The sequence below is a fragment of the Plasmopara halstedii genome (assembly GCF_900000015.1).
Source record: "Plasmopara halstedii genome assembly, contig: Scaffold_42, whole genome shotgun sequence".
In the NCBI taxonomy this organism is placed as follows: Eukaryota; Oomycota; class Peronosporomycetes; order Peronosporales; family Peronosporaceae; genus Plasmopara; species Plasmopara halstedii.
The window spans coordinates 424985-451293 of record NW_020186963.1 but is presented as its reverse complement, the minus strand read 5'-3'; the positions used below and the strand labels follow the sequence as shown (position 1 = coordinate 451293).

Genomic DNA, 26309 nt, shown 5'->3' with positions numbered 1-26309 from the left:
ACTCGCCATCAAATGATTCCACGAGCGACTCGCCATCAAATGATTCCACGAGCGACTCACCATCAAATGATTCCACGAGCGACTCGCCGTCGACTGATTTCACAAGCGACTCGCCGCCAACTAATTCTACAAGCGACTCGCCATCACAGGTCAGTAATAATTTTACGACCAACTCGCCATCACCGCGATCTACATCAGAAGAAAATAGTAATGTTGTTCCAGAGTCCACTAACGTTCGCCCGCTATCCTCGCAGTCGGATGCAAAAGGCACGAGTTCGGCAGTGTTTGTGACCATTGGTGTGCTAGCTGCCTGTATTTTTGTCGGTGCGCTGCTCTTTGCCATGTACTCACGAAAAAAGAGGCGCGATGGTGCACAGGCTGATGGATTTGGAGGAGCGGCAGCATTTGTTGCTCCTGCTGCCTCTATAGCGAGTGATCTTGAAGGCAGCTCAAGTAATGACACGCCAAAGAGCGACATTGTCACGATGTAGTTATTTCGTTTTCTTAGAAACGTACCTACAACTTATTGTTCTGGTATATTACCTCGCTGGCATTCCTGCGAGAAAAGGGTGCCGTCAGTCGAGACAATTTCTATTCTAATTCTATTACTGTTTTAGTCCGTTATCGTAATCTCGACGTATCAATGCCCTGCCACAATAATGTGCTGTATCTGATTGTACAATTCTTGGAGACTAATGGACTCTATGCCAGCTCGTTAGCGTTGCAACAGGAAAGCGGAGTAGATCCTTCTTGGTTGCGAGGAGTATCACATGAGGTTGCGCTATTACGGCGCTGGGTCTTTGCTGGCGATGTGAAAAGAGCTCGAGCTTTGCTATTGCCTTTAGCGACTGTGGATTTCGTGTCGGAGGAATTAAAAACTGCGCTGTCAGCTCTTAACGAGCTGGATATGGTCATGAAAAGTGAATTGCAAGATTCAATGCACTCAAGACTCGCACAAGCCAAGTTAAATTGCTTTCGAAAACTAGTCCCTCTATTTCGAGGACCTTTCAGTATGGAGGAGAGCGATGTTCAAAACTATGTGGCAATGCCAAAAGATCAACTGTTAGGACTTATTGATGATGCAATTCGACTTCATCGGCAAAAAGGAGAAAATGCAGCGCAGAATTGTATTACAGTGGCATGTAATAGTTACGACAAGGTTACAGTTGGTAGGGAGCAGGAAGTCAGTGACATTCTGCTAATAGATACACCACATGATGTTGTGGCGAGCGAAGAGAATTCGATTGTTTCTGTGGGGCACTCAGCGGAATGGATGACATTGCTCAAAAAGCAACACAATCCGATAGCTTTGTCAATTCAGTTGAGCACTAGTCAATGGCAAGGAGTTGGTGGCTATATTGATGGAGAGGATACAAAAAATGAGATGAGCACTGCAGATGTTGCTGTGAGCTGTGAGATTGATGTAAAGGAAGTTCAGGATGCAGCAGTGAACTGTGGACTAAATGTAAAAGAGTTGATAGATGTTGGGGTCAGTTGTAGATTAGAAAGCAAGACAGTTGATGCCGCAGTGAATTGTGAATCGATTGAGTGGAAGAGCGAAGCGATTCAAACAGAAAGTGTACAAGTAATAAACAAAGATGAAAACCAGGTGCTAGGACGAACTGAAGAAACGAGTAACCATCAAACGCAGAGAGGTCCAATCATTATAGCAGGAGTGCATGTTGACGAAGAGGAGTATGGGAGAGTAAATTTCGAGAATCACGGTAATCAACGAGACACTAATTTCCAGCGTTTGCAAAGCTCTAATATGTCAATCAAGAATGTCACAACCAGTGAGACCAACATCAGTCATTGCGATGCAGATGTCACTATGCCTCTAGAAATGAACCAATTCGAGTCGAGTCAGATGTTTGTTGAGAAAGATCCTTTACTGAAAAACGACAATTGGTCAAATTTACATCGAACGTTCAGTGTTGAAGCGAACTATCATGTCGAAGATTCGAATTTAAGAAGAATTCCGAAGTGTTATGATGAGCTGACGCTGGACCATGTGGTTTGTGCAGAAGTCGTAGCCGAAGTAAAGGAGCCCCAAGCCGTGCGTGCGCTTGATGTGCATCCTTCAGGATCTCATCTCGCTGTTGGCACGAACGCACGTGCGTTACGAATTTTTACCTTGTCGAGTCCTTTACACCATCATCAATTTTCGTGGTCGCCATCTCGTAACATGATACTCCCACTGTTGCCAGTTGCTCTTGAGCGACACAAATATCACGATTCGGGGATTTATTGTCTCGCTTATAATCCTCATTTAATTGGTCAGATGAGTGCTACGTCAATGGTTGCATCAGGAGCAGCAGATGGGTCGGCAAAGGTGTTGATCTTGAATCATACCGCATTTGTGCAAAATACAAATCAGGAGATTTGGGTCCAGCGAGGTGACAACAATGGGTATTTGGGTAAAACTCGGGCACTTCACTTTTCATCGCCGCATTTGCTATGGATCACTGCAACAGCTGATCGTCGCTTGTGTTGCTGGGATATTCGGAGAACTCACAAAAACGAGAAATCGGGCCTTGTTCAAACGCTAGATGGTCATGTTGGAGAAATTCAAGCTATTGCCATGCCCCATCCAGAAACTTCAGCGTCAACTAGTACTTTGCTACTAAGTGCAGCACTTGACAGAACCGTGCGGCTCTGGGATACTCGTAGTCGACGCTGTGAGCGTTTGGTGACGTCGGAAGCCCACGCTGCCTTCTCTTTACATTTTCATCCAAAAAATGACAAACTTATCGTTTCTGGCCATCAAGATGGCAGCGTGGCTTTATGGGATCTGCGGGCTACAGCACGAGATGCATTGCAGCGGATGATACCACATCAAGACGAGTGTCGATCAGTGCGTTGGTCTCCTGGAGGCCAATGGCTACTTAGCGCGGCCTTCGATGGAACACTCTGTGTCACGCAAGCATCTCGCTCGCTACTCCAGCCGTTAGCTAGCTACCACAAACATTATGGTAAAGTATTGCAAGCACAATGGCATCCAAATGAACCCGCATTTGTGTCCTCTGGTGCAGATAAACGGGTCAAACTTTGGACTTTTGGGTAATGTGCATAGTCCGAGCCTGTATTTATTATAGATCCGTGCTATACACATTCGAGGTTCGATAATGTATATGATACAGTGGGGACAAGATAGATGATTGCAGACTTTATTTACAAACTTTTGAGCTCTTTGCTACGATGGATATTTGGACGATCCACGTCTCATGCGAGATAGTGCAATTTTCGATGATAGCTCGGGTTCTGACGTTCAACCTTGTAAATGCAAATTTGTCTTCTTTTTCAGATGATTATTACCATTATTAGCTCCTAGACGTCAAAACTACATAATTATATAATTTAAGGGTGGTGCGAGTGGATACGTGAGATACAAGGCAAATTGGCGATAGTTATAACTAAAAAATAAGCTAGAGCGACTTTCAGAAACCAGGCTGAGCGCTTCAAATTGTCTCCTTTACTTGTTCCCAGGAGACTTAGAGCGTTTGTTCTTCTTTTTCCTGTGACTATTAGAGGAACCACCCAAAAAGCCCTTAGGGTCACATTCGGGACACAACCACGTATCTGGATGACGGCCGTCGGCCAGTCCGACACACTCGAGATGATACCACTGAGATGGATTTGGGCACGTTTTACCGTCGCACGCAATCATATTGCCATAGCTTGGCAAATTGCAAATGCAGTAGAGTTCATTGTCTTCGCCGGTATCGGCGTCTTTCTTCGTCTTTTTCGTCTTGCCACCCGACAGATTTGAGAGTTTCGAGCTATTTGGTGGACCTTTGCGTCCGTCGTTCCCATTCCCTCGACTGTTATAAGTGTTATTCCCCCCGCTCGAGTAACTGTTACCATGTCCGTGGTTAGAAGCATTCATAGAGACACCGTTACTCGAGTGATGATTAAAGTTGCTTGTATTGCGACCAGAAGAAACAGAGTGATCACGCTGCCGCTTGCGACTGTTTGACTTGCGCTTGGCCTTTTCAACTGCAGCTTGCAATTTGCGCTCTTTATCGCGAACAGTCGAACGCTTCACTGCCGCCCGCTCGCCATTACGCAAACGTTGCATAAACGCAACAATCGAGTCGTCTTCTTCTACCTCTAACGACAGATCAAAATGACGCGCCACTTGAGCTGCCAGATCTTCCTTTGTTGTGTTTTCGTTCAGTTTAAGGTGGTAGTACTTGGCGTAGCGCTTTAAGGCTGCAAGCTAATCAATAAAAATCATACATATAGTCAAATTCATTGCGGCAAGCGTTCAAGCGACAGCATACCCCTAAGCCCTTGAAGTCGACCATAAGCCGCGATGGGTACAAGACGCGCTTAATTCGCGGTTGGTGACTTATGTCGTCTACATTGTCGTAATAGCGTTCGCTATCTTCAGCTTCTGATGATAACAAATATTCAGTAGGAGAGACATAAGACGACATCATATATTTGTAGCTCGACATACCTCCGTCAAAGTCGTACACATTGTAGTGTTCATCCTAAACCAAATGCAGACACAAACGTGCATGAATGAAGAAGTCACTCGGCATGTAGAGTAGCAAGAAGTAACGGGAACGAGGAATTAAGCGTCTAGCCTACCATATTAATGCTGAAGACGGAGGACGAGATGCGAAGCTAGAGGCTGAGAGGGCGTCGACTTGAGCTGTTTTAGGAATTTCTGGTTAAGTGTTGATCTACAATTAGAGCCACATACTAATTGTATCGACACAAAAACGAGTCAGTAAGCATTTATATATATATCATAAGGATTTTCTTTAATAAAAGATATGATGGGTTCTAACAAAGTATTACTCCAAACTGATAAAGAATTTTTTGCAGAGCAATTGGTTATAATATAAAACTCAAAATATCTACAAGCACAATTTTCGCGAGATTCATATCCATCATTTAAGAAAATAATTTGATGCACAACATCTTTCATTTAGTAATATAACTCAGAAGTATAATAGAAACCTTCGGCGCGGAGAAAGCTTGACTTTGAGATTTCGCTCAATAAACGCACAAAGTGTTTAGCTCGTGTGCTCCTACTAGAAGCAGAATCTCAAAAGATAGCATTTCCGCTATTATAAGAGTACGAACATTATGAGCTTAATATGGTAAGACTGATATTAAAAGTAGGAATTAAATCTGTTATAACTCATACCTGATGTTTACCATTAACCCTCTCTCTTAGAAAACTGCCTTTCTTTTTATCCACGTGCCCCCAGTACTGTTAAATACTCACAAATACACCAAATTTCGTACAATTGAATGTAATAAATCAATTGCACCAAATGTGTACAAAACAGTCTGTTTACATATAAGAGCAAATTCCATATAAGAACCAAGACATAGTAAGCTTTCAGAAAGCGCCGCATTAGCGAGATTCCGGTCCTTAGAACTTCCTGAATTATCACGGCCAGGACTCGCGAAGCTTCTCAGAATGTCTGAATATCGTCTCAGTGATCCTTTGTGAGCATGGAGCAATTCTACTTTTTCCCCAAGGCATGCAGGACGGGCTTAATAAGCTGAGTTCTTGTTGGTTCGAGGGCGTGTGACAACATTGCTTCGAAGAAAGCCGAAGCGATAAATGCGCGTCTAGATGCTATGAGAATGTTCCTCTAGAGCACCTAGAGGAGAAGATGTCGGTATCGACAGCGTCCATGACGCCACGTCGACAACGGTGACTCCTCTCGACTCAGGTCGCTCATGGTAAGCCTTAAGACCTTCGAGGGTAAGGATAGAGAAAATCTTATGCTCTTGGTAAGAATGGCCAAGAAGGCTATGGCATCTGCCATGGTCCAGAACGAGCAACAGCGCGTGGCGCTAGCTAACTCCAAGCTCAGAAAGATAACGCAAGAATGAGCACTAACGTGCGGTGCTTCGATTGAAGCGGCGTCCCCCTCCTGGATATTGCTGAAGCGTCAGCTTTTGCAAGTGTTCTTGTCGCCTAACTAGGCATATTGCGTGCGATCGCATTTCGTTGTCGCCCGAAATGGCAAAAAGGAGTTGGTGGACTTTGTTCAAGAGTTGAGAGCTCTCATTGCCGGGATGACAGCCGATCCTCCCGATGCGGTCACAGTGACCCTCTTTATGGAGGCCCTCCGGCCAGAATGGATGTCTTCCGTGGGCATCCGCCCTCTTTTGAAGAAGCGGTGTACGTGGCGATGAATGCCGAATTCAGTCGCCACGACTCGGTTGGAATGCACACTCTCAGATCTCGTCGAGCGGGTCTGAGCCAATGAATCTCAGCTATGCTGAGAAAGAGGTGGGAGAGTTCCGAGCTGGATTATATTTTTGATTTCTTCTTATCCACACTGTCAGCTGAAGCCAACTATAATGTACAAGGTCGACTTGTCACGCCAAAGTTTATGACATAGTTATATAGCCGGGCAGCGCTTATACATCCGACGGTGTTTTGTCTGTGGAGACACCCGTCACCTTCGGACTGGATGTCTCCTACGCATGGCGCGCTAAGGTTCATCGAACAGACGTCCCCCTTCTAACCAGTCTTGTTTGTCGCGAGGAAAAGACAGAGACCAGTAGGGCGCCCCGCGCCCTACATGGAGAAAAACTGAGTTCTGTTGTGCCTCAAGGAGGTAGAGGGCAGCAGGGCCCAGCACTAAAGATATCCGTGCTCTTGATTACGGAACATGTATGCAAGCTGGGCTTATTGGTCGTAAAAGCCACCGTGATGGGCTTCGATAACCCATGGAAAATCCTTATCAATTCTGGTGCGTCGGGCAATTATGCACGACTCCACGATCAAGGGAGGTCAGCTGTTTGCTGAGGCGCTGAAAGCGCAGTTGAGTGACACCGCCACTTTTCGCTTAGCGACGGGGACTTGTGTATTTGTGCCGAGGGTCCCCGCGGACCTCGGTTTCCAGTTTGATGACTTCGATAGCGTGGAAGGCTGCTTAGTCTTAGACTTGGATGACAGGTATGATCTTATCCTTGATATGGCATGGTTGGAACACCATGAGCCATGAATAAATTGGACGTCGAAGACCGTGGACACTACACACATCTCCTGAGTGGACCTTCGGTGAGTCATGACTGGGAGGCGGAAGCGCTATTGGTGCGGGCACTGGACCGGGACGGTCAATGTGCTAGATTTCGGAGTATCCGAGTTGTCAAACACCGAATGTGTACAGGACATGTGCCCCGAATGTGGCTCGCGGGCTGGACGTGAAGTGGCACGTAACTCACTGAGCGCTGCCAAAGTCGCTGCATGCCAAGAGTGGCATGGTCAGCCAAGGGCCGAGGCATCGAGGGTGAGGCCCCAGTGATGCACGTGGAGTGGCACGTAGTCCACTGAGCACTGCTCACGCCTGGAAGCAGTTGCTGCATGCCAAGAGTAGCATGGCCGAACGAGGACCGAGGCAATCTGGGCAAGACCTTTCTGATGCGCGTGGAGTGGCACGTCATCTACTGGACGAAGACTGCGGAAGTAGCAGCTCTTCTTCGCATGTTGTTAATAACATCAAGGCTCCGATGGAGCAGGGAGTGAGGATACTGGACGACGCCGAATGCGTGTCTCCACCTGTCTCGTGAGACGTTAAACTTATATACGGTGGTGACGACAAAGCCGTATGATATCGGCAAGATGCGAGGCGTCAACCTTGACCCACGCTGTGTCTACCTTAGATGATAGCGAACAGCTATACACCCGTGTTAACGATATGACGGGGGAGGAAGACGGCGACGTCACCCTGGAGGCTTTTCCAGCTATGGATGCTCTTTTTGAGCTGAACGAGATGTCATACGAAGCATCTGGCGGTGCCTTGAAGGCGGGCCATTCAGCTGAGGTGGTCATTATGAGACCGAACGAGGAGATTAACTCGTCGTCGTTTTTGGATGAAGCTGCCTTGGATGACACTAAAAGGGTGCTGAGAGCGCACAAAGTGGATCGTCGATCCTGGAGAATGCTTCTATCCTCTGGTTTAGGAATTTCAAGACGTCGTCCCCAAAGACCCGCCGTCAGTCTTACCTCCGGACCGAGGTGTGCGTCATGAGATTGACCTGGTTCCGGAAACAAATACTGCGTAACAAGCTAATGATTCCCGCCCAAAGAGCAGTGTGACGTCATAAACGCCTTTTATCTGTGCGAAGCATGACAGGAATGGTGCGTGATAGTATTCGACACCCAAATTTTGCGCCCGGAAGCCGAACGGCAAGTGGCGTATCGTTCACTTTTATAATAAGCTAAACGCTGCCACCGTTCCGGCACAAACGATAATTTCTGGAAAGGATGTTCTTCAAAACAATATGGTTGGCTGTACAATCGCACCCGACTTGGTCGATGGTCATCACCAATTGCTCATGAGAGCGAGTGATGCTCCGCTGAGGATGTTCTGAGAGTGTCTGGTGATGCTTCAAGGGCTGTCAAAGACACCAGCAACATTTAATCGCTGTGTGACGCGATTGTTTGGGTTCCATCGGGCGTATGCACAGGCATACTTTGACGACATCTTTGTCAACAGTCGTGCGGGACACGGGAGGACAGATAAGGAAAACCTCATCGTTCATTTATGAGCGGTGCTTGAGTGCATGCGCACGAATAAGCTGTATGCTGATGCTGATAAGTGCATTTTCGGCGCGAAAGAAATCGCTTTTTAGGGTGCTTCACTGGGAAGCATGGCCTTCGAGCGGAGGCAATCGTGTACTGGTTCCAAAGATTCAAAAGGACTTGCGCAAGTGGCTTGGCCTCGCCAACTACTTGCACAAGTATAGCGCAAATTATGTGGAAATGGCACGGCCATTGTCTAATTTCATTAAAAAGGATACAGAATGGTGTCAGGACACCGAGTATCGAAAGACTTTTGACAAGGTCATAGACAGCACCCTTTATGCACCAATAATGGCGTTGCCAGACCCCGATCGTAATTTAAGTGTCGTCTGTGACGCTTCGTACATTGCCATCGGCTGTGCACTACTACAAGCAGACGCCGAGGGCGAGATTGGGTGATCGCGTTCAAATCTCGCCAGCTCAAGGCTGCGGAGAGGAACTTCCCGGTCCGCGACAAGAAATTACTTGCGATGAAGTATGCACTTGTCAAGTTCAGGGTGCACCTGCTTGAATCAAAGCCATTTGTGATCGACACAGATCTTGTTTCATCACGCACTGGGACTCAGTCGCTCAACTCTGGCCTGGTGACTCTTATTCTTTGCAGAATATAACTTCGAGGTGAAGTAAAAGCCAGGAAAGCAGAATGCGTTTGATGATACGTTGTCACGCAGACCAGGCTATGAGCTTGCTCATATCACGATGGTGACGTCGTCAGTGACGGATTTGATCCGCGCTGCATACGCGGGTGATAGTATGTGTGTAGCGCTGCGGGAGCAACGAATTTGGAAGCTCAGACAAGAAATTGCGACTTATGGCCGCTCTTCGACGCCGCCCGTTTGCGCGCACGGCGACACCGATATTCGTTGAGGAACGGGTTGCTGTATTACAACATCGCTTCAACGAAGACGCCATGATTTTTCGCTCCTCGCAATGAGCCCACTACACCCTGCTCAGTGGTCATCTCGGTCGTGAGAAGACGTACAGCTCGGTGAGCTGTCACTATTGGTGGCCCAAGCTGTACAAATGGACGAGCACATATGTGCGCACGTTTAAGACGTGTCAGAGGGTAAAACACGCTCCGAATGCGCTAGCACCGCTGGCCAGTTTACCGGTACCCTCCGGGTGCTGGCAGTCCATGAGTATGGATTTTGCGTTTGGTCTGCCAATGGACTTAGCGGGCAACACGAGTGTGGTGGTCTTTGTAGACCATTTGAGCAAAATGACTCATCATGCGGCGGTGCCGAACACCATCGACGGTGTGGGAACAACGATGCTGTTAATGGATCGTGTCTTTTGACAACATGGATCCCCGGAGTCAAGTATCTCATCAAGAGATCCACGCATCACTGGGAAGTTTTGGTCGACAATCTTCAGGGTGCTGGGCACCAAGTAACCTATGTTAACAGCGGACCATCCGCAGACCGAAGGTTAAACTGAGCGCGTGAATGATGTCGTTGAAGACGTTCTTCGCAGTGGCTGCACCGAGACACCGAAGCGCTGGAGCACCATGCTGCTACCTGTAAAATTCGCTCGAAGCAATGCAGTGCATTTATCTACCGGCTACACGCCTTTCTTCGTGAACGGGCTTATTAATCCCGCTGACGCCGCCATCCTATGGCTCAGAGCTTGGTGAGGGAAGGATTAGCCGAGCAGCTAGCTGAGGTCTGCCCCCTCACTGTCTGTTTAGAAATCGATGACTTCCTGTCTAACAGACTGAGTGTCCTAAGATTTGTTGGCGATGCGATGGCTGAAAGCCAAGACATGCAGAAAGAATATGCAGGTGTAGAAACACAAGAAATGTTGCAACCTTTGAGATCGGAGGCCTAGTTTCATCAACTGCTAAAATCTTCCTACACATGCAGTTGCTGCTGTGTTTAAGACAAAGCTCCGCCCATGGTTTATTGAACATTTAAGGTTTTGGTCAAGGGAGGTCTTGTGTATACGGTAGATCTACAGAGAAGGATGCGCGCCCACTCGGTGTTTTATGCTGGCTTGCTTATGCCGTACGGAGATCCGGCGTAAGTGAACGCGGTATCGTTGGCAACGGGGCGGAGCCCAAAGGCGCTCGGCCACCCAGAAGCTGAACCAGCAACTAATTTTGAGCACGCGCTGCAACAATTTCCGTTTCCAACGGCGCAAAGCGCTCCACTGTCGCACAAAGTGACGTATTCGTCTGCTCGACGGCTCGGTGCCGCTCCAACAGAGCACGATAGTCCTCAACGTGAGGCAGTCGGTTCACAAAGTGCTACAAGATTTCGAGGTCTTCCGCACAGCGGAATGCGACCTCGGCAAGATGATCAACAGAGTACCGATGATGACGGACTTTTTCCTCCAGATCTGGAGAATCATCCCAAGTCACCAGGCGGCGATTGACCAAGTCGTCATCGTCCGCCGCCGACTCTTCTCGATGAGAATGGTGGCGTCCACTATGACGTGAAACGTACTGTAGGTCGACCTCGTCGTTCGAACCCAACATCTTGTAAAGTGGCGGGGATAACCAAACTCCGATAATTCGTGGGGGGGTTGAGAAGCCACTTCTGCAAGACTGTGCAGACGTCGTGAACGTTTATGACCAGAAGAATCATGACTCTCCGCGTCGTCGTGCGCCCATCGCTTCTCAGCAGTAGCCTGAGAAGCCGAAGGTCCATAAGCTGAGCTCAAGCTATGGCCCTGAGCTGCTGTGGTCGTAGATTCACCCTTGGGACAAACCACAGAGCTCGCGGGGGCGTGATGAATGAACCATATGTCACAGGGCGACAATACGTTAGTACTCGGCGTTGTGCCTCGAGTTTGGCAAACTCAAATCGAAGATGGCGTTCTACGCGCACTTCCACTTCCTTGTGGCTCCACTTTAAATGAGAAAGCGAGAAAAGTCCCGGTGCCGCTAAACCCATCGCTCAAAGAGCTCTTCATTATATGCAGCGGCTTCGACAGAGGCGAGAATCACAGGAATAGTCTGTATTGCGAGTACAGGAGCGCCTCGTTTTTGAGCTCGAAGTCGAGCGCGGTACCTATCCATTGGGATTCCTTGCGGTAACAAGAAGCGAACTCGGGGAGTTTTCCTCTAATCAAGCTCAGCTTGTGTAGTGACCAGAAGCCCGACTACATAGACGCCTAACAATCTTTTTAGAAGCGTAACGGTGTCGTAGACACGCGAGCCTCGTATTAGGCGACACTTGAATGTGAATTGTGGGTTTTCACAATTTTGATGGGGGTGAGTCTAACAGGGTTACACTTACCCTCGATTGAAAGAGTGTCTCACACAAGATGGTGTGACCGTACATAGGTGTGGATTACACAAGTCGGAATAATCACACAATGGTGCGGCCTCACCGTAACAAGAAGCCACTAGGTTGCAGGACTGTCACGTAGTTATTCATCTTAATTCGATTATTCTATGTGATTAGGAAAACCTAAGGCTCTAGATATCAGCGGCTCTGCCGTAAATAAAACAATTAAATACAGTTTTAATGAGTACATTTGCCTTGGGATTAGGTTTTGGGTACTCTTGGAGGTAGCAGCTTGTGATTCGCTTCACTCGTACTTGTTCTGCTATAAAACGTAAGGTCGGTGACCTTAGTAAGCTTCTTCAAAGCAAAGAGCTACGGCAGCCCCGTTACAGTGCGGCTTTGTTGCACTCATTTTGCACTGGGAGAGAGTGAAAGGTTCACACGCATAGAGTCGGCGACGAAGCAAGCTGAACCAGGTCCAGCTCGTTGGTAAAAAGCCGGATATTAAAGTGGGCTTTAAGGTGGCGAATCCAAACAGTAACCACCAGTAAAAATATTACGGACTCGTATGGTGGGGATGTTGAGCGCATTGAGCACCTTATCCTTTAAAAACGAGTAACCGGTTATCGCCGGATGTGGGCAAAGTTGTATAGACGGTACTGGGACAGGTCTTAATCAAGGATACCTCGGCATCCTCACCGAGATTTTTGCTAAGCACGTCTGTGGTAAAATATCACGCTCTTAGTAGGGTCTCGTTGAGCCAGTTTATTGAGTGTACGGGGGAGAACTCGGTGCAGGTAGGTATAAAGATCAGGCACGGTAGTGCGCTGAGAGATTGAAGTGGAGCGGTTACTTGACAAAGCCAAAATTAGCGTGAGCTAAAGTGTGGTCCGACATCTCAGGCAAGTAACGAAAGTCTGCTAACGATACATGAGTGCCTACAACAAGCACAGTTCTACGAAGAACACCATCGGTGCACGGAGACAACTCGTGTCCTTATAACGAGGTATATAGAATATTATTAAAAGATAGCGCTTTGCGATAAAATGTGATTGAGCTGGTAGCCGGTAGATTAAAATGAAACGTTAATGATATGCAATCTTTACGTGATTGATTTTGAGACCATTATCAGGTTAGTTACTTGTACATATCTTGCCATTACTTCAAGAAAGAGTCACAAGCCTACATCCGCCCGCTGATTGCACAGCCGGAGGGTAGAAAGCTGGTCCGGTATCTCAGCAAGTACAACCTTGTGGCTCTAGGAATGAAGTGAGTTCTAACACCACCTTGTCTATACTCTCCGCAGTGAAGAATGCCGAAAATTCTGGTTGCTTCAATCCCGCCTACAGCATCTCTCTCGCATGCGCCTTGACACAGCGATGTCGTGCCTGCAGCGGGGCTGCCATGGCTCTTTGCTTAATGTATGCTAAGCTAAAGTCACCGGCCTTACGTTGTTCACAAGACCAGTACGAGATCGCATTCCGCTGCCTCCAAGAATACTTACAACATTAGCCAAGGTAAATGAACTCTTCTGTTCAAAATTGAACCTATATTTCATGGTTTTGCTTGCGACAGAGCCGCCAATATCTAAAACCCTAGTTTTTCCTAATTAATATAGTAGTACCTAATTAATATAGCAAAACCTTTAAGTATGCTTTACTACTGGCAATCCTGCCGCGTAGTGGCGTCTTGTTACGGTGTAGCCATACCATTGTGTGATTACACCAACTTGTGTAATCCACACCTATGTACCGTCACATTATCATGTGTAACCCGCCCATTATGTGTAACCCCGTCACAGTGCTCACTCTGGCCATGCGCTAATGCGTAGACCGCAAGGTGCTGGCACGCGACTGCGGGAAAAGGTTCGCTTATCTTCTCAATCTTTCTCTTATAAGCAACATTTCTCTCTACGCCACAGTCGGCGGGAAGGTATTCACAGTGGCTCCATCGAAGTTTTCCTCAATGTCGATGGAGGTGTTAGCATCGACGAGGTTGAGATGGCGATATGGCAAATGAGAGAGCTGAGCTCGGGGGGGATCAACGGCATCGACACAGTCGTTGAATGACTTGAGCAGAACAACCATGAGGTGCTAGCACGATGCCCGTATGGCACCAAACGTTCCGCATGGTGTTCTCACTTACACCAGCCTATGCGCCAATGGAAATCTTGATCACTATAAGAACGTCCATGCGCGAGAGGTTCCCGTCGCCTTTGGATTTATTATCTTGAATATAATTGCGTCACTTTTCATTAAAACAAAATTTCGAATTTTGCTTCGAGTTTTGCCGGGTTGTATTTGCCAATAGAATTAAATCGACAGCACTTCCCAACTGGGCCAAAAGTACTTTGTTGCACATCAGGCGCCCACAAAACCGTTTGTGGTAAATGGAGGTAAGAGACGTGTGCGGCATAAACACAATGAGCTGGAGCAACTTGTCTGAAAACCGTGGGTTTCCAGCGCAAGTGGTCCAGAATATATTCCTTATTACGCACATCATGCGTTCTGTCTGACGAATAATTTTTGAATCGTCAGTGGTTAGCATATCCAATCTGATGCCGAGCACCTTTTATTTGTTATAACTCGAATAAAAGCGCTGATCTCTATTTGATACAATGGCTAAAGCAAGATATATTGGCAAAACATGTTGGAAATCTAGCTTGACTGTATCCTCACCAGTCATAAACCTGACAGCAGTCTAATGAACCATTTTGCTCTGATAGTCCACAAAGACCACAATCCCGGTACAATCGTACGCATTATTGAATGGACCAAAAACAGAGCCCTGTCGATGTACTGCCAGCATTCCACTGGAGCCGGTACGCTGGCAGAAGCCGCCCCATGCGGCATGTTTTAGCCCACTGACAAATCTAACACGTGCGCCCATATGCGCTTACGCTCTCGTATATATTGGACTATCAATACACAGCGCTCATCAAGCAGTATGCCGTTCATTTTCCGAGGTGACCCCCTAGAGGTGTATCTGTGCCCCGTACAGTATTATGTACATAAGGTCCTTGTCATGAGACATCACTACACGCTGAGTGTCATGTGGGTCGGTGCTGTATTACGTATTACGAATGGCGGTGCAGGTGTGCGTTGACTAAGTGAAAATTAAGCTCTTAAACTAATCACATCCCAAAGCTTTAGTAGCGCAACTTATGTTGTACCTGACCTGCATGCTGTGCATTTTGCCTTTTCTGAATTTGATGAGCGTTTTGTTACTCATTGTTAAATGGTAGTGATGTCGTCGCTGTGCGCGACAATGCGTGATCTTCAATCACAAACGTCTCAACCAATCAGATGCACCCAGAACTTGACGAAAACATATTACATTGTCAGTAGCTCCTTATCATGAGCTGAGTTGTTCTGTTCAGCATCCTTCAGCCGGCGAGACTCAAAACCGACTACGAATTCATGTCCATTTGCATGTGCTTGAGGCAAAAGACAGCCTATTACAAAGTCTGTGGCGCCTTTTACAGCATTAAACGGTCCATCTAGATTTGGGAAAGTCCGAATTTAGCACGCATGTAACTTTTTGACAGCCATAAGATCCACCTGTTTCGCCGCACCCCAGCATCTTTCAGCATTCATTTTAAGAGAAGTGATGAGGGTGGTACCATTTCGGGAAAATTAAGCTCCACTTGTTTAAGTAGATGGTTGAGCCATTTTCTCAGTTTCATTTCGACAGAAATACTGGTCAAACTACAATGGTCGTCATCTTCGAGGGATCCGCCTGCAGAATCTAATATCCAATAAAGTAATCCACAAAGGAAATTATGTTTGGCGCTAAAAATACACGTGTCTTTATTATTCAAGTGCATAAAGTCGGACACCACTAGTAAATGTTCAATGTGGTTTTCACATCCGATTTTTCCGTACTCTGCACGACATTGTACGATTAAAGCGTCAGAATAGTTCCGTGTAATGATGTGTTCTGAACAGCTGCCCATCGCATAATCAGCTATACCATAGCATCCTGCTCAAAGCACTAATCATAGAGAGGGATATTGCTTCGTCTTTAGCGGTTGCCTAAACAATTAACTCAGTCGAAATATTAAACCAATTGCTGCTGACCATGCTGTTCTGCATTACACCGTACCGATAGACGCATGCACACTTCACCTCTTGTCGTTAGCCTATCTGGTACAAAGCGCTATCGCCGATTTGGGGTTCTACTCTCTCATACACAACCCGCCTCGCGATTCACACAGAATACATCAATGACGTCACATCGTCCGCTTGATAAGAGTAATTGCCATGTGATGCAGTATTTGGATCTGGAATCCATTCGACTTTATGACGAACTCTCCTGTCCGGGGGTATCTTTTGCCACGACGTCTTAAACATTCTTTAACAAAGAAACTGTCATAGGAGCTTAAAGGAAGCCGTCCTACTACTCGCACCCAGTGCTCTGCTGGTGTTCTCAATGACATATGTAGTCAACGATAGATCCGTTTTTTGCGGATCTATCGGCATCGGCCGTACTATTCGATACTTCACCTTCTTGTGATTCCTCGCACACATTCAATATTTCCGGCTATAAAATAGCCTTTGCCGGATATAGTGAGGAGAGACCGAAAATCCCCCGATCTAAACTTTTCGCTCCGATCGCGAGTGGAGATTATTTTCTGCCATATACTCGTGAGACCTCACTGCTCCGATCGGTAGTGCTGACTCAGCAGTGCCGCCATATCGATTCAGAAAACCTATATATTTATATCTTCATGAGCCAGACCTTATACTCGCGACCGACAGTCTGAACTTCGCCGGCTTTAGCGAGAGACGGGCACCTAATCACAGGAGACAACTGTCAGATATTTCCAGCCGTTCCACCAGAGAAACACTCAAAGACCACGGGAGTAAGTCGTCCTTTTTCGGTTCGACAGAACTATTTTCTTGAGGACTATCACTTGATAGCTCAGATTTCTTCGTTTTTACCAACGAGCTCTTCTCGAGACACAAAACCATTGCTATCAATGTCTACCAATCCCGCGCGCTACTACAGCTTCATGCTCGAACCAAAACGCTTGGTGGGTGTAAAGGGGTTACACGTACCCTGGCATAAAAGTGTGGGTCACACAAGATTGTTTGACCATACAACAGTGTGGGTTACACAAGACGATAAAATCACACAATGGTGTGGCTACACCTTAACAAGAAGTCAGTACGTGGCTGAACTGCCGGTACTTATGCATTTTAATTTGATTTTACTATTTTTAAATAAGAGACCGGTGAATTTAGATATAGGCAGCTGTGGCGTAGATGAATCAGGAAATACAGTTTAATTTTTGGTCGGAAGAACATATTTGCCTTGAGTTGAGGTTGTGGGTACTCTTGGAGATCCGCTACGGTTCTAGGAACTGAACGAAAGTCACAGACCTTAGCTTAGCTGAGGCTAGGCATAAGAACTACGGCAGCCCCGCTACAGTAGGGGCTCACGACTCGCTAATGATTTGCCAGATGAGATGTACGCGGTACCTCAATTTTTCGACTTTCAATCGGCCCATGGCTCGTCGTGTTTAATCTTCGCCGTAAGATCTCATCTTAATATCAGATTCTGTACTATTTATCGTTTCACGCTGTCGAAATCCTCACACTTTAATTGGAGTTTAAACAACACTTTTGAATCATTAACTGTCATTCGTCGCACAACGCACGGGAATTGTATCCACAATTAACATAATTAATGTCTTTGTGTGCTGCCAACCCTTTTTGGCAGTCGTGTGCAGTACGTAATTTCCCGATGCACCAGAAACTATCATGCTTTTCGGCTTCAAAGATCCTGGCCCGATGATGTCAACGACCAACAATTCTGGGCAGATTGTCCCTCCTCTGTTTTGGAAAGTTGCTCCTTCATGAACTAGGTCTATTGACCACAAGCTCCACGGGGTGAATTAAGCCACTGAGACTTGACGATTTTTCTTGGTGGTGATTCGTCATCCGCCCTTGAGTGTGAGTCTCACCTTTTTGACCATTCAGCCAAGAGCGAACGGCGAATGCAATCATACAGATGAAGCAATCGCGCGTACCACATAGCTATACCAACTGAGAGATCTCTTTATTCCTCTGCAGAATGGCAAAAAGCCTCGCTTCTGGCATACTCACTGATTTCACAGTTTCCCATTCACTCCTCACGGTGCGAAGATTGTACTCCGTAATGAAAACGACACTAACAGCTTCTTTGAGCACAATGTTCTGAGCGGATGGATATGCTGTGATCCGCACCCGTTCGAAGACCCTCTCCAAAAAAATAGCAACCGTTACAGTCTCCGAGAGAGGTTCTGACGCCAGTGCGGTATAAGAGCTCTCATTAATAGTCTGACAGCCCAAGCTTTTCTAGACGGGTGGACAACAGTTGTGGGTGCTTCCGATATGCCTGATTAGGCGGTGTGAACACCAACGTCATTGAAAGGATACTCTCCCTTCGAATGAGGGAAGATAAGAGATGACAATAGATTTGATGATGCTCTAAAAGAAGCGACAGCGCGTTTCGCTTGCGATCTTCAGGTCAGACGCCCGTGCGCGGTAATGAGATTAATGTGCATTACCTCGGTGAGCGAAACATTCCCAGCGCGGAATTTTGAAAGCAAGAGTCCTCTCCTTGAAATGTCTAGCGCTGAGCATAAGTTTTTCATGATTAGTCGCCTACCAGGGCCGGAAGTGTGGCGCTCCTGGATATTTCTCGCTAGCACATTCTCAAAACTTGTGATTGCTTCCAGGCGAGCAATAACCGGTTCCGGTTTGTTGGCCGTAAGCTTCTTGTGTGCTAATACGTACAAGGAAATTACCGGGCACTTTACACAGCGGAAGATTTGACTCTAAAAGTCGCGTTGAAAAACGCATATATACTGTTGAGTTCGTGCGGAGTGGAACTGAGAGTTCTTGATGATTCTTTAGCTCTGCTATCTGATGCGTATATATCTTTTTAGAACATTCTTAAGTATAAACACTTTACTGTCTCTTCTAACATGTGTCTTTAGTTGCTGACTTACCTTCCTACACCATGGATCTTTCCTTTTTAGAGCATCATCATCTTCATTAAGATCAATACCTCGGTACTTATAAATATTCATAATTGCACCAATGCGCAATGTAAATTTTAAACAATTATACCGTAATGTATTGAATCAAATATGTATGGAATGAGAACATAAGATCTCAGATTTTTTAAACATTTTCTACAACAACCCCGATGTAGGTTGCTATTAAAATCTTTTAGTTACGTAAAATCTGCAATTACTACGATATCACTGCATCCGCAATGACCACTAAACGACTTCGCAATTGGTCAGACGCTTAGCGATTGTTACTCCTGCTGTACCAAAAGACTTAATCTGTCGACGATACTTTAAGAAATGGCAAAATTTGAAAAACCCACACATTCTCAACCACTTGTAAAATGCCGCCTCCACTGCCAGGTAAACCGAACTCAGACATAATCTACAACCTAGGCTTGTCGTCTCAGGTCCTCGTCCTTTGCTGTGCATTTAAGCCCGCACTGTCAAGCAACAACCACGTCTCATACTAGCAAAAGATTTGTTTTCTTAATTGTCATGCAAGATTATGAGCTGATATCAAAGGGTATTAAATTTGGAGTTTAGATGTCTCTATCAGTCTATATAAACTTATATTGCGGTGGGAGTCTAATATTTCTTACCACACCACATAACAGGTGTCGCATTTATCACTACCTAATCATGCAGCTCGAAAAATAGAACAAACTCAGATAGGTCACATAAACGGATCAGCGAAATGTTAACTTCATGAGATGATCCTCACTGACAACACGCAGCTGAATGGCTATTAAAACATCTTTCAATCCCACATTCAGAGATCCAACCGCCATTCTACACGTGCTAAAACTTTCAACAACAATACTAGCGTGCCGATATAAGGTCTTAAATATACTAACATAATCTCTAACGTGGTGATGTCGCTCGCGATGGTCTACAAACTGGAACTTGATAACGATGAGTTGAGATCTCGCACATGTACAGCTTCTGCGCCGTGTGTGAAAGCAAGGGCGTCAGCAAATTCTTCGTCTGTCTGATGCTTTTTTCTACGTAAGCGCATAGCCACAAGGATCACACAAATTAAAGCTAATGCCGACAAAGTGATAATAGTGACCAGGGTTCCTGTTCGAATGCCGGTGGGCGAAGCACGTGACATCGTTTCGCAGTTGCCTGATGAACAATCAGAAGGGGTTTCATCCAAAATAGCACCAGCTGACTGGTCGGTGCTGTTGTCAGAATTGTCGGTTAAGTTGGCTGAAGAGTTGTCCGTGTTGTCGTCAACAGATCCGCTGTTATTGATCAATCCGTCTGTCGACGAGGAATTTGATGACGGCGTTGAACGTGGTGCAACTTCACACTTTTCTCCTCTATAACCATTTTCACATGTACACCCAAGTACTGGCGTTCCATTTGCCATTGTCTCCATCATGTTACATGAGCCTTGACCATTACATTGCACTCCGTTTACACTGCAACCGTCTACCATTTATGCGATCACAGAAGATTAGACTTATCATCGATTTAGAATAGTTCAAGTGAGTTACTTACTACTACAAGATGCTCCTCCGTAATATGCATCGCATCGGGCAATCGACACACACTTATAAATGCCTCTTCTGCCATTTAAAATAGCGCAACCATCCCTGCAATCGTCATTTGGTCTCCAGAGGCAAGCGAGTTCACCTCCATCGTCAGCGGGACAGTTGCCCATTGACTGACCTCCACATACTGTCGGCGGAACACAGGACTGGACGGACGTTTCAGAGTCACCAGCAACGCAAGTCTCACCCCAAGCGCAGTCTGCCGTAGTGGAGCAAGTAACTGCAGTTTGCTTAGCCCATACAGAGCCATAAAGACTCGTGAAAAACACAATTAGTTCGAAAAGTCGCATCTTCAAGAAAGTTTAATTCTGGAGGGTGTTTGATACTGAAGTTGGGCTATGATGATCGAATTAAGCTCTACAGCAGAATCGACACGGCTCAACGAACATATAGAGTCTGCACATGCGAAATACTAAGCACTAGTCAGCGCAGTAAAACATGGAAATGATGCAGAAACCAGTCCCATCAAATCTTGTATTTAGCCTGGAGTACGTCATGACCACAGGCCTAGCATTAGTTACATGTGCTGGAAGGTGCCTACACAAGTTAACGACTTATATTCCGGTACAAAAAAACGACGGAAAGCGCGACGTCAGATGTTCGACTTCACGACTTTTGGGAACAAAAGTCAATGCAAACTGTTAGTACACCAAAACGAATACATGTAATTAAGGCAAAAATGGGTCAGGACTAGCCTTTCTTGGTGTTGGCACTGGTTCGTTCGAAATATAAAAAAGTTTAATTTTCAATTCACCAGTAAGGCGGCCAGACGATATGTTGTATCCAACAAGTTTCGAATCATTTAATGACCTATTCGTTACTCACTGTGATATACAAAGTACGACACAAAATTTATTTAATACGATCTGCGATGAATTATTCATCTGAAGTCTATTAATTTTCTGCTTTATGGCGAGGAAAATTTGTACACAGACAAACCCGAAATCCCTTGGAAGCTCATTCCCACCATGAGGTCTTTATTTGTAGGTGACTTGACAGCTTTTCGCATCTCTCTCGGCGTTTCTTAGTAATGTTTTTACATTATATTTCTTATACCAAAACGTTATAAAACATCTGAGCAAAACGCATGTCGTAAAGCTTACGGATGTTATTATTGTGGCTTAAAATGAAAATCCATACAAAGCTGCCATCATTTGACTAAGCTGTATGATAGACTGCTACTTAGAAATACGCAATTTTGATTGGCCAAAATTTTGATGAGAGGGTTTCGCGTATAATTTCTAGTAACCAGCCTACTCTTAAACGCAAGAGTATTTGGTACCGGCTCATTAGTTATCCTTATTGGTTATCAAACATGTTCTAGGCTAGAATGGGCAAACATCCGAGAAAATAACATAGAAATAAGACTAAGTATCTGTAAAAGAATCTTGTTTGCCTTTACAGGACAGAAAAAGTTACAGAGTATCATGCCACGATCAACTATAAAGCAGAATGGCTATAATCTGGCAGCGCACCAGGCGTTGGTATGAAGACTTACAAGTTAGACTTGCAGCTAGCTTGAAGAAACCTTTGTTTAATTTGTGTTTCTCACCAAATCGAAGTGGTTAGATTTTTACACTGCGCCTAGAGGAAGTTTAAGGCTAGTCTTCAATATACGAACAATAATGTAGCACGAATGTTCTTAGCACTTTAATTCTTCTGACACATTGGAAAAACCGCCTATTCTGACATCGTGGACATGTTCAGCAGTCTAATTTGCTTTCGGATCGTAGCTAAAAAAGCTAACATAGTTTGTTTTAATAAGGTCAGCTCTAATTTTAACAAACCTCTTTCGATAGTAATTTATCTTGGGTATTTTTTGCAAGCATGGACTCCCCCACCTTTAAAGCCCTCGTCGATGCTTCCGTAAGTCCATCACATACGCTCCCACACTATACCGTACCCACACAGCCTTAAGCTCAACAATATCTCTGTGTTTACAGGCTGGTGCGATGGGCGCACTGTTTGCAGCTGTGTTGCTATACCCACTAGATGTTGTAAAAACAAGGATCCAAGTGGATGTAGACAACATCAAAGAGGAGGAATCAGAAGAGCTTAAGGAAAAAACTATGAAGCTTCGTGAAAAGAGCGCACGTAGTATGCTTGTGTTTGCATGGTTTATTTATCGCCAAGAAGGATTTGAGGGTCTCTTTGCCGGCCTCAGCTCGAAGATTGTGCATACAGTTTTATCAAACTTTGCATACTTCTATTGGTACTCATTCCTCATATCGGCAGTTGAGAAACACTTCAAATTGCCTACTACTACGGGCATGAGTCTTCTTGTGGCCTCCACCGCTGGAGCGCTTAACATGTCATTGACACTTCCTTTAGAGATGATTAATACACGGGCCCAAATTGAGTTCTCTGGTGACAAGGACGAAACTAATGGGCCACGCCAACGCACTTTGATTGGTATCGCAAGGGAGATATACGCTGAAAATGGCCTTAGGACTTTTTGGAAAGGATTTATCCCATCATTAGTGTTGGTGAGCAATCCGTCCATTAATTACACGATTTTTTATAAGCTTAAGCTTCAGCTACAACAATTCAAGATGGCAGCAAACAATACTAAACGCGTGAGCTCACTGACAGCGTTAGAGGCGCTTATTTTAGCGGCTTTTGCAAAGGCAGTCGCTACAATCATCACTTATCCCATAATTCGGGCAAAAGTACTTATCCAGGCGCAAACGAAGCCAGGTGATGGTCGCCAGCAACAGTTGTATGGTCATCATCAACCTGAAAAGTGCAGCTCGATGTTGCATATGCTCAAGCGTATCAATGAACTAGAAGGCTTTGCTGGATACTTTAAGGGTTGCTCGGCACAATTGTTCATTACCGTCTTAAAGAGTGCTCTTCTGGTTATGACGAAGGAGCAAATAGCCAAGTATACTACACGTATTTTATGTGCTTTGCACCGAAACACAAGGCAGACGGCTATTGAGGCTGCTAAAGCATGATAGCTTAACTAACTATTTCTATATGCTTGTGAATGATCAAACGGTTGTACTCGTATTAGCTCTATTTTTTTTGTTATGATGCTAGCAAACTAACGAAATCACAATTGATAGGCACTCACAATTGATGGGTGAAAGTTTGACAGAATATTGGGCGGAGTGACGGATAAGCACTCTCTTTCTTTTCAACTGGAGGTCACGGATATAAGCGATAATGTGCGTATTTGACCTATCGATAAATTACCGCGTCCAAGGGTAGCGTGGTACGCTCGTCATCAAAATGAGCAAAACTTGAAAACCAGGTGCTCTCTACAAACGAGTTTCGAGTAGATTCGTCTGTAGATGAGGGGATTTCAATGGGCACGAGATCTAGCTCGCTTGTTCGGAAGCTAGTGACTGATGAGCTTCTTCTCGTAAGACGGCGCTGGTAACTGGTTGTAACAGTAGGCGAAATTACTTGCGTAGCTAGCCCTCTATACTTCGGGCCTGGGTCTTCAAGGGGACGACCACGAGTTGTGAGATCCTCGTTAACCATCAGAAATTTTCGAATATATTCCAGTACAAGACACTTAGAGAATTTTTTACCGCCCCATTCTGGTAAGCCGTCATCATCATCCTCATCCCCTAGCAAACCCTGAGTAGTCTCTAATAAGAATCGCATGTAGCTATCCAATCCTTCCGTCCTTAAGGTGTGGAATCTTTTTTTGGAGAATCCCAGACTTGACTGAAAGATGTGACGGCTGGGAAAGCGAAGGCGATTGTAGTAGTTCAAAAGCTCCTTGCATGCGCTACAGTTTGCATGTAGTTTACCACCAGTTCTGCTACACTCGCGCTGCAGCGCATAATGCAACTCGCGAAACTCGGAATAACGCTTGGCCACATACCAGTCCGCGGTACCGCTGCGGCTCACTTGCAGCACATAGAGTGTAGGTCGACGATGTGATTGGTACTCGCGGCCATATGAAACAATCCTGGCGGACACAGGACGCAGTGTGCATGAATAAAAGATAGACGAAGTGCGACTTTTAGCATCCAAACTTGACATGGCAAGTTACAAATTGAATTGCAACGTTGAGGTTGAGGTGGAGAAGTGCGCATCATCAGCTCGCATAAACAACTATACAATAATAATGGCATTTGGACTACAGAAAGCTCTATACTATCGGCATGATTGCTCTTACATGCTTTACTGGGCACAGTGCTACCACTGGTGGGTACAAATCTTTCTTTCAGGGCGATATCCAAATCGTCTTCATAGGTATTGAGTAGTACTTCAAACAAATGACGTATATATTGCATCCATGATAGCCAAAGCACCAATCTTTTTTAAGGTTAGTGTTCAGTATGTAAGACACACGTTTCAAGATGCACGCTTCAACAGGGAGGAGATCTATACAAGCCATTCGCCTTAGGTGTCTAGATCGCCTCTTTTGAAATACATTAGGACTGACTAGTAACGTAGGCTATAATGCGAAATTATATTTTGCGGAAGAAATTTCAAGTTTTACATCACATCAGCGATGAGACTTGCTGATTGTGACGCCGCATATCTCAACCATATATAAGAAATGAAAAAGTCGAGTGTTCCAATGCAAAGCATGTACTTCATGTATCGTCGACTACGACACGTTCGAATACTTACTGATTTGCTCGTGGTAAAAAGAGATCGCTGAGGTATGCTATCGCAAACGGCAAGACGGATCGCAGCGACTTCTTTTTAACAAGAATCATGCATGTTTTTGTTCTATATTATGCGCTTTTTCTGACACAAACGCAATGCCGTGTGTTTAAGATATGGTAGTATACTAATTTGTTACTATGGGGGAACTATTTTCTTTTATCTTGCAAGAACTTACAGAAGCTGTTCGCATAGCGCAGTTGTAGTGTGTTTTCTTTGCAAGCGGACCTAGCCAACACATACAGGCGCTGCGTCCTGGGCAAACACATAAGCGTGGTTTGGAAGTGTCAAATCTGGGGTTGAGGGGCGTATTCAAGTCGCCGAGAACGGTGTGTGTTGCATTGCTTTTGAAACGATCCACTGAAAGAAGGTCGAAGAAAACGGCATTGTCATGATCGTCCACTGGCGAGTATACGTTGTGTATATGCACGGGAGCATTGGCGACTACCAGTTAAACGACCAAATAGCGTCTTAATACAGTCACTTCATAGCTGTGTCGTAACCTGGAAAACCAGGGCGTATCACAGCGATCACACCGCCAGATCGGTGTGTTGTCTGGAAGCACTGGCCATGTCAGGGTCACTGCCGAATAGCTTGCGTTTCAGACGGGATTGAAACTTGAGCTGAAAAGTCTCAAGAAGGTGGAAATCGCGAAGTTCGGCTTCTTCGATGCAAGAAAGGCTAAATTTTGCAAGTAGGTGATCAATGAGCAGATGCCCATTGTTCTTGATTCCATTGGTGTTGACGGTCAACAAGCTGACGTCTTGCCATGACACTTCAGGTGCATCTAAGCGTGGGGTCACCTAGTAGTTCAGCGCAAGCTTTCGGGTCGTAAGCACAAATTGGCCGTCAGTTTGCTGGGGTTGCAACACTTTTGCATTCTCTGGGAAGAAGCGGTCGCATTCCCGAAGATACCCAGGGTAATCAAGTATATCTCCTTGCTATTAGACCTTTTCATGGATTTTAGAGCGGTGAATGCCGATCTGTGAGCGAAGCAGGACCAACAACATATTGGGGTGCAGCAGACCTCTTTTGCGTGCTAGGATCAAGGTACTGACCATCCTGTCAGACGCTGAAGCCAATAATCCTTATCAAAGGTCATGGGCGCTGTGCACACCAGCATCATCTCGAAGAGCGAAAGAGCTCTGGTTGCACGCGTTTTGATCGCTGTATTCGAGTTGTCCCACCATGAGGCTAGACATTGAATTACATCATCAGGTGTCTTAGGAACCTTGGTGTCGACATACTTGGCCCATTTGCGT

At 45.6% G+C, this 26309-nt stretch overlaps 6 protein-coding genes across 6 annotated transcripts; 3 read left to right on the top strand and 3 right to left on the bottom strand.

Annotated features, from left to right (window-relative positions):
• Positions 1-12: 12 nt before the first annotated feature.
• On the top strand, positions 13-3064 carry PHALS_09452 (WD40 repeat protein; the record flags this gene model as incomplete). The annotated part of the gene is made up of 3 exons (XM_024722937.1): positions 13-149; positions 255-283; positions 618-3064. The coding sequence occupies 3 exons, from the start codon at positions 13-15 to the stop codon at positions 3062-3064; spliced, it is 2613 nt and encodes an 870-aa protein (XP_024571695.1).
• Positions 3065-3472: 408 nt separating this feature from the next.
• Positions 3473-4599, bottom strand: PHALS_09451 (conserved hypothetical protein; the record flags this gene model as incomplete). The annotated part of the gene is made up of 3 exons (XM_024722926.1): positions 3473-4219; positions 4284-4496; positions 4597-4599. The coding sequence occupies 3 exons, from the start codon at positions 4597-4599 to the stop codon at positions 3473-3475; spliced, it is 963 nt and encodes a 320-aa protein (XP_024571694.1).
• A 3080-nt stretch (positions 4600-7679) lies between these two features.
• On the top strand, positions 7680-8046 carry PHALS_09450 (uncharacterized protein; the record flags this gene model as incomplete). The annotated part of the gene is made up of 2 exons (XM_024722915.1): positions 7680-7883; positions 7945-8046. 2 exons carry the CDS (start codon positions 7680-7682, stop codon positions 8044-8046), a joined length of 306 nt encoding a protein of 101 aa, XP_024571693.1.
• Positions 8047-19748: 11702 nt separating this feature from the next.
• On the bottom strand, positions 19749-20705 carry PHALS_09449 (EGF-like, conserved site; the record flags this gene model as incomplete). Its single annotated transcript, XM_024722903.1, has 2 exons — positions 19749-20293; positions 20363-20705. The coding sequence occupies 2 exons, from the start codon at positions 20703-20705 to the stop codon at positions 19749-19751; spliced, it is 888 nt and encodes a 295-aa protein (XP_024571692.1).
• Positions 20706-22242: 1537 nt separating this feature from the next.
• On the top strand, positions 22243-23372 carry PHALS_09448 (mitochondrial carrier family; the record flags this gene model as incomplete). The annotated part of the gene is made up of 2 exons (XM_024722892.1): positions 22243-22281; positions 22359-23372. The coding sequence occupies 2 exons, from the start codon at positions 22243-22245 to the stop codon at positions 23370-23372; spliced, it is 1053 nt and encodes a 350-aa protein (XP_024571691.1).
• A 226-nt stretch (positions 23373-23598) lies between these two features.
• PHALS_09447 (Phox homologous domain) lies at positions 23599-24414 on the bottom strand (the record flags this gene model as incomplete). Its single annotated transcript, XM_024722881.1, has 1 exon — positions 23599-24414. One exon carries the CDS (start codon positions 24412-24414, stop codon positions 23599-23601), a length of 816 nt encoding a protein of 271 aa, XP_024571690.1.
• Positions 24415-26309: the final 1895 nt, after the last annotated feature.